The 8756-nt window shown below is 35.3% G+C and overlaps 1 protein-coding gene across 4 annotated transcripts in view; it reads left to right on the top strand.

Annotated features, from left to right (window-relative positions):
• LOC106879219 (uncharacterized) overlaps positions 1 to 8750 on the top strand; it is a 16149-nt gene extending 7399 nt beyond the window's left edge. For 3 of the 4 annotated variants that reach the window (XM_052974828.1, XM_052974829.1, XM_052974830.1), the window contains exons 2-4: positions 3319 to 3475; positions 6217 to 6306; positions 6530 to 8750. In XM_052974828.1, coding sequence (XP_052830788.1) covers positions 3331 to 3475; positions 6217 to 6306; positions 6530 to 7161 — 867 coding nt within the window. In that variant the 5' untranslated portion in view covers positions 3319 to 3330 and the 3' untranslated portion in view covers positions 7162 to 8750. Of the gene's footprint in view, positions 1 to 422; positions 510 to 3318; positions 3476 to 6216; positions 6307 to 6529 lie in introns of those variants that run through there. The other variant, XM_014928697.2, reaches the window with a different exon arrangement.
• Positions 8751 to 8756: the final 6 nt, after the last annotated feature.

Raw genomic sequence — 8756 nt, 5'->3', positions numbered from 1 at the left:
TAAAGATCTGGTATAATTGCTCACGTGTTATTGACTCTTTCTATTTGCTGTAAACACTCATACACACATGTATCACTCACATACACACTTTTCTTTGTACGACGGCCTGTCTTTGATTATGTTCTTATATGTCGCATTCACACTCTCACACAGACATACACTTTAACGCCACAATAAATATCTCTGTTATTCATCTAATACGGTTGTGGTCTTTCATTACTGGTCATCTATGTTATCGTCGCATAACATATCTTGTATATCATCATTATTGATATATATTATTTTGTGTTCGACCGTGTGACGCGTTTAAATAAAAGGAGTCCTCTGTTTTTCCATTCGTCACCATTTCTCCTTTTATGAGTTCGCACGGTCGTCCCTTACACATATATAATGTGATATCTGAAGGCTGTCATTGGTTATCTATTTCATAGTTATTGATCTGACTAGTCATTCAACTAGGTCACTTTTATGCACAAATACATACATTTATTATTGGGACACTTCAACAAGTAAGTTTTGTAAAATACTGCTACTATTTTAACCAATAACATTTCTGTTGTCTAACAGTAGAATAGCTCTCTCTCTCTCTCTTTCTCTCTCTCTCTCTCTCTCTCTCTCTATTTATCTATCTATCTCACTCCCTCTCTCATTTCCTTTCTATCTCCTCCCTTTCTCTCTTAATATATACATATGTGTGTGTAGAGAGAGAGAGAGAGAAAGAATGAGACAGTAAGAGAGTGAGAGAGAAACTGTTGTAAAATTTTTTGCGTTGTTAGAAGCTCTATTTTCCTTTTCTTTTTGTACTACAATGGTTAGGGTGTTGCACTTACAATCCAGTGAAGGTAGTTTCAATTCCTAGACCCAGGGGTGCATTGTGTTCTTGAGAAAAGCTCTTCGTTTCATGCTGTTCGGTGATCATTTTGACACTTGATGCATGACACACCGTGCACCTGTTCAGACAACGTCGATTTGATGGAGAGGGTGAGCTAATGTGCAGAACGAACATTTGATCACTATAAACAAATTCTTTGTGCAGATTGTTTGGTGAAAGCAGAATGCTCATACGTCATCTTTGATGGGAGTGTCCATCATCATCATCATCATCATCACTGTTTAACGTCCACTCTCCATGCTGGCATGGTTTGACATGGAGCTGACTAGCAGGGAGCTGTCCAGACTCCAACTGTTTGTTGAGGCATGGTTTCTATGGCTGGATGCCCTTCCTAATGACAACCACTTAACAGAGTATGCTAGGTGCTTTTTACATGCCACCAGTACAGGTGCATTCACACAGCACCAGCGTGAGTGCTTTTTAAGTGGTACCAACACCTGAAAGGAGAAGCCTGTATGTGTGGAAGATAGCGATTTTACTTAGCTTGATATGTCTTATCAAGTACAGCAATTGCCACATCTCCTGATCCCTTGTTATTTCCTCTGTGAGACCCAGCATCCAAATATCCTTTGTCACTACTCTGTCTTCCTTCAATATATATATTGAAGTTTGATAAACTGAGAAAAACATTTTTGTAGCTCACAGTTAGCAAATTGAGTCACTATGAATGTGAATAAAAATTCGAAAATGAGGGAGTGGAATAGGTAAAATTCAGGCTGCATATGTTTCCTAGGTAATGGATCTTCTGATGTAATAATTACTCAACAAAGGGTACACAGCTAACTACTCATCGTGCCGAAGGTACCTTAATTATACGAAGGTTACATTGTTGCTAAGGAACCTCAAGTTAACTTGCTTGAGATATAATTTGAAATGGGTGGTGAAGCTGGAAGAACAGAGTAGAAAAATCAAATAAAAAAACAAATAAAGAAAACAAATAAGCTGGTTAGTAAGAACAGTGGAGAAAGGTGTCAAATATTTGACAATCTTCTTCCTACTTTTACCTATAATATTTTTCTGGTATTATCATTGCAACTGGAATTAAAGTTTTTTATCTCTCCTTTGAGGCTTCAGTCTCCCTCTCTCTCTTTTACTCATTTGTTATAGATGGGTTTTGAGATTTAAATTTGCTAATTTTCCAAGATTTTAATTCTTATGTATGAGGGAGGCCCACTGAATTTGAAGTGCCCCCACCCCTGATTTAAATCCGGCCTTGCTTACATTATATCTTTGGCTAAATTTTTTCATTAATCCTTGTTCTGTGTGTTTGTGTGAGTGCTTTCTCTTCTTGATTTGGAAGTTTAAAATTTACTCAAATGATATCTGGTAATGCCTGGGAAATGAAGCACTCAGTTGACAGCCAATTTCTTGAATGAGATTCAATGTATTTCTCTGTAAATTTATTATTTCAGGTACAATGTCTAATAAACAATTTCTTTGACTTAAGGACAATTGCATTGACACACATTCACATACTGTTTGGATATATACATTTCATACATGTTAACATGCATTTCACACAGAGTGTTACAGTTTGGAGTGTTGGACCCACATTCATAAGTTTGTAGTTTCAATTCTCAGACTGGGCAGTGCATTTTGTTCTTGGGTAAAAACACATCATGCAGCAAAAAATGAATACAAGTGGTAGCTGGAGGTTAATCAATAGTGGGAGAGTACTGGACACTCTTCATTGCTGATATGTTGTGGAAACTGAGATAATCTCTAGTCTAATGAGCTTGTAGGCTCATACCAGACTTATTTACTAATTATTATGTCCTTTGGTGTGGCTGTGTGGAAAAAAGTTTCCTTCCCAACCATGTGGTTATGGGTTCACCGTGTGTCACCTTGGGCAAGTGTTTTCGATTGTAGCCTTGAGGTGCCTAAAGACTTATGAGTGGATTTGGTAGACAGAAACTGAAAGAAGCCCATCATATATAGATATATATATTTATGTGTGTGTATCATTGTGTCTGTACTTGTCCCTTACCACCACTTGACAACCAGTGTTGGTGTGTTTACATCCCCATAACCTAGAGGCTTGGAAAAAGAGACTGATAGAATAAGCATTAGACTTAAATATAAGTCCTCGGGTCAATTTGTTCAACTAAAACCCTTCAAGGCAGTGCTCCAGCATGGCTGCAGTCAAATGCCTGAAACAAGTAAAAGAAAAATTCTCATACTTTAAGTTTCAGAAGTACAAGAGATGTATATCAGGTTTTTAAGCAAATGCCTCCAAGTCTTTGTGAAAAAACTCTAGATTGTTGTTTCATATTGTTGTGAAACAACTCTATATTATTCTATAGCTGAAGCACAAAAGAAGACTCTTCCTTTTATAAATGCTTTGAACTTATATGTTCATACCAGACTCATTTCCTTTTATGTCTTACATTCATATTATGTATACATTTACATGCTTTAAATTTCAGAAGTACAAGAAGATGTATACCTGGTATTTAAACCAACGACTCCAAGTTTATGTGAAATATCTCTTCATAGATTGTTCCATAACTGAAGTACGAAAGAAAACTTTTCCTTTTATAAGTGCATTAATATTTCTGGCACTATTACCTTTTATACAAATCGGTAAGTCACTTCAAAGCAAATATGTTTTTTGTGTACATTCATTTACATGCTTTTATCATTATAATTTTTTTTTTTATCCATATAACCTCTAGTTTAGGGATTCGCAACCATTCTTTTATCTATGGAACCCTTTGATTACTATTTGATTCTGGTGGACCCCCATAACCATATGAGGTTTATAAACTAGTTTTATAGAAACTTCTTTCAAAATTCCTAATTTGTATTTTGCACATTAACATGTGTGTGTTGAATTATGTTAAATGTTAGTGAGAGAAACCTAGCTGTTTCTTGAAATTACATACCAATAAATACATCTAATGCAAAACTTTTTTAGGGGCTCTTAAAATACTATTGTGGATCTTCAATTTGTTGTGTGTACCTTAAAAATCTTATATGGACCCTCAGGGACCATACGGACCCCGGTTGAGAGTCACTGCTCTAGTTCAACCTTGATTCAACAGATGTAGGACCTAAAATGTTCCTGTCATAATCATGTCCAATGGATTCTTTTCTCTTTCTTTTAACATGTTAGGAAATGATTTGGTGGTGGTAGTGGTGGTAGTGGTGGCAGCGGCTGGGAATTTGGCTGCTATTTATATTAGGTTATCTCCTGTGTAGTGATAGGACCTAGCAATTTAGCTCTAGCATATATGTATGTGTATATTTAAGATATAAGGGTGTGATATGAGAAAAATTTCTGCTTCTGGCTGTTGAGGTTTTGATTTGCTCATTTATACATACATACATACTGACTGATAGACATGTATGTATAATATTTGATGTATGTATAAGGTTTGATTTGAGGGAGATTTGATTATTATACCCAACAGGTCAAATGATCACATAGAGACATTTCTCATCGGTTCATTTACTAATTTATTTGTTTGGCATGAGAGACAATGGCTGTAAAGTTAAAGTGCTGGACTACACATCACATGGTCATAAGTTCAAGTCTTACAACTGTATCAATTTCACCATATTTAACATGTGTTTCCTTACCTATTGATTTTCTTTTTCTTTATTCAAATGTTGACCTTAAGCAACATTTCGCAACAATCCTGCTAGTTCCTCCATAACTTAGCCTGTCCATAACACTTCCACATGATTAGTTGAAGGGAAAGGCAAAAAGCGAAAGAAAAAGGAGAGAGAAAAAGAGGGTAAGGCGAAGAGTGAGAGAGAAAGAGGGCGAGTGCTGTGTATTAAGTCTATAAAATTGTGTATAAATATATATAGTGTACATATAAAGTGCATTAAATAATCATCCAATTGCCTTCACTTTCCAATGATTAGCAGATGAACGACTATCTTTTGATACAGACACAACACAGGATATGTTTTCAGGTTTTTTGGATAAAGTTTTCAGAAATAACCCAATAAGTTTACTATTAATTCCATGAAATATTCACGGGTCCCACTAGTTTGAACAAATTTGTTTAAACATTACACACATTACAATACTGTAATCCTACTTATTGATTCTCTGTACGTTATTTTTGCAAGTACAGTGTAGTGTAAGCTTAACTGAGAAAGACTAAAACATGCCATTAGTTTGATCAATTTTCTCTTTTCTTCATTTGTATTTCTGATTAAATCATTGATGTTCTGTACTAGATATTTCCACCATTCCTTGTTTACAATTGATTTCCATGCAACAGTTGGACTGTCGAGTAGAGTCACTAAGACACTGAAAATACTGGCCAGGCAGATTACACAATAATCATATGCATCGTTAGTTGGGTAATACAGAGAAAGGGTAGCAGTATCATTAACGACCACCAAAAGGGCAAAGAAAATGCATCTCCAGAGCAGAAGTTACAGAGGCATTATATAATGATTCAAAAGTTACTGGAAGAGTTACAGTACAACTTATTAGGGAGAAAAACAGGCAAAATGGAATGCAGTTTGAGTTCGTTTGTGCATGGAAACAATATCGTCAATGCCCTCCTCCTAGTGAGACAACTGCAGGAGACATACTTAGCTAAGAATAAACCACAGTACCACAGTCGACTGGGAGAAGATCTTTAACTTAACTCATGTTTTACATGTCTTAATCATATACACAAATGGTGCTTCGTTTGTCTCAGTCTTGCACAAGGCCTGCTGTTAACTTAGTTTTAGTATTTTCCAAGTCCTGTTGTTTTAAATGTACCTTGGTGTTACTATTATACTATACCATTGCATATGACCTGATGTGACGTGAGACATGGTGCTGCAAATTTTTTGATGTTACATCACACATAGTGTTACAATCTTTTCTGACATTTTACAAAATCTGATGCTATGTCTGTTAAATGAAAGTTTGTGTTACAATTTTCCTTGATATTTTTACGTATGTCCTACAGTTACTATGGTTTTAAATATGTCCTGGTTTTACGGCAAATTGCCTAAGCCATAAATGTGTTCTATTCTTTAGTATATGTCAATGTCCCTTGGCTGCTGGAGACAGATTATGGTAACTGTTGTGCTGATGAGGCATATTGAGGCAGAAACACATTTCTACCATTGTCCTTTTATATCCTGACAATGAGTTTGTCTTTTTTCCTAATGACATGTCAACTTTGGAAAATTCTTGATTCTTAAGATTATCCCTGTCTCATATGGAGCTGGTCTTAAAAGCCATTTGGTAATTCTGATATCTCTTTTAGAGGTGATAATTTTAGTATACCAAGAACCATTTTTGCCATTCTTCCATGCAACACAACTGAATCATTCACCATCTTAACTACCTTAATATTCCACAGCCATTTACCACAAATTAATCTGGGTACCAAACAAAATTCCTGTTAACCGTTCTACCTGCACTTGTTCCTGTTTTGATACTGTCTTCCGTGGTATGTACATCAATGTTTTTTTACTTATTCGTCCTCTTCCTTCTTTCATTTTCTACTGTCTTTCTTCCCTTCATTTTCCCAATATCAGTAGAATATACAATGTGAGTATTTTGTGCCTTCCTCATTGTACATGTTTAACTAAATATTGCTGATAAATGGAATTAAAATATTTCTTTAATCTTCATCTTTATTATTAATTCCTTTTCTTTTCCCTCTCCTCTAGGTAGCTATGAAGACCACAAGAATATCAGATACAAGCACATCTACTTCAATTCCACCCTACAGACATATGCAGTTTGGATTATCACCTTATTCTTTGTGTTAATATCATATGAAAGTGTAAAATACATATGCAACTTACTATTTCCACGATTGCATGTCCGCTGGGTGATGCTCAGTTTGTTTGTCATAAACATCTATCCTCATTATTATTCATGGTGGTCTTTATTCAGCTACATCAACGAGGGCTTCTACTTATACTTCACCCACCATACCTACTTCATAATTACGGAATTAATTGTTTCTGGTTTTGTTCTGAATATGTGTGATTCTCACAACCCTATCACCTTCAAGAAGATATTTTTCATCCTATGCATTTCCTCAATACATATTTTGGTTAATGGAGCTGACCAGTTTATTATTCAAGTCTTTTTTGTACAAGGAAAAGCATTCCAAAACCTACGAAACATTGGTTTGATGATTCCTGATTTAGCCCACTTTCTTGTGTGCTGCCAGAAACTCATAGAGTTACAGCATTCCAATGAATCGCCAGTATCAGTGCTCAGTTATAAAGAAGGTGTAGGGTTAGCATTTCTATTTATTTTTGCTGGGACATTCTTTGGAAATTTGGTCTGAGAGATATAGAGTATTTGAAACACACACACACAAACACATGTATGAATATATGTGTATATATATATGTATATGAATATATATGTATGTGTGTGTGTGTGTGTGCGCGCGCGCGCGTGTGTATGTACACGGTGAGTAAGATATTTGAGAACAAATTTATGGCTATAAAAAAGGGATATATAATAACACATAATAACTTTATAAAAAAAAATGTTATGAGGATAAAAATAAACCTTCTTTTCTATAATGTCATTCAATAAAGCCAACTTCAGTTTCAACAACTGCTTCTATACAAGATCTAAATCATCCACATGCTTGAATCAAATGGTCCCTGGTTCATTTTGGACATTACTCTGACTATGGCAGCTTTCAAAGAATCTTTGGTGTTATGAGCGTGTTCATTGACTTCTCTCTCAAAAGTGCTCCACATGTAATAGTCCAATGGATTGAGATCTTGGGAATTAGAAGACCAAATGTTAGGGGTTATGTGATCATGAAAATTTTCAGCCATCCATTCCTGTGTTACTAAAGCCATGTGTGATAGTGCAGAGTCTTACTGAAACACATATGGCCTTCCATTGCATACACGCTCTATCTAGAGTTTAACAATTGTTTCCAGGACCTCAATATAGGTGACAGAGTTAACTCTAAGGCCTTGTGGAAAGAAGTAAGGAGGCATCACATGTCCTTCATTGCTGACAACCCCTAAAACCATGACAGTTGCAGAAAATTTTGTATGCATAACACTTGGAACTTCAGAAGGGTCTGCACATAACCATCTGTCATTTCTTCTGTTAACTTTTTGATCTTGGTCGAAGTTTTTCTTGTTTGAGAAAAACCAAATCAAATCTGCTGCTGCATTCTTCAGTTTGTTTAAGAAGCTTTTAGATCTGATGTAGTGGCTTTCTTTTGCTTTTTCTGACAAACTGACCTTTCCTCATCATATAAGACTTATATCTGATATCTTCATGGACAACATTTCTGACTTTTCCTTCTGACACCTGGAGATCTTTTGCAGTTGACCTCATAGACTTTCTGGGATTGTAATCAATGGTCTGTTGAACTTGTTGGATAAATTCAGGTGTTCTGATGATTTCACAGCATTTAGGATACTTTTTATGTTTTGATATTGGTAATATGTTTCCATCTTCAGTCTCTAACTCCTTACAAACTATGTAGAAGAAAGATCTGGCAACTTTTAACAATCGAGATGTTTCTAAATCACTATGTTCAGCCTTTATAACCCCAATAAGAGCATGACCCTTCATTTCTTGACTAAACTGAGTGAGGCTCTGCCATTATTATTTTTTGAAATAAAGATTATACAGAGTTAGTAAAAAATGCAGCAATGACCCCAAAAAGATATGTCCTCAAATACTTTACACACTCTGTATGTGTGTGTGTATGTGTGTATGTATATATATGTGTAGGTATATATATGTGTATGTATATATATATATGTGTGTATATTTAAAAGCAGCAGAAATATAGCAAAAAACTGTTACTTGGAATTTCACGTTCCCATTCATTGGACAGTTTAGTTACTCCGAGTAACAGTCTTTTGTTATATTTCTGCTGCTTTTAAATAAAGCATATTA

This window comes from Octopus bimaculoides, chromosome 19 (genome assembly GCF_001194135.2).
Source record: "Octopus bimaculoides isolate UCB-OBI-ISO-001 chromosome 19, ASM119413v2, whole genome shotgun sequence".
Classification (NCBI taxonomy): Eukaryota; Metazoa; Mollusca; class Cephalopoda; order Octopoda; family Octopodidae; genus Octopus; species Octopus bimaculoides.
Note: the sequence above shows the minus strand (reverse complement) of the source record. Positions and strands in the feature narration are given on the sequence as shown.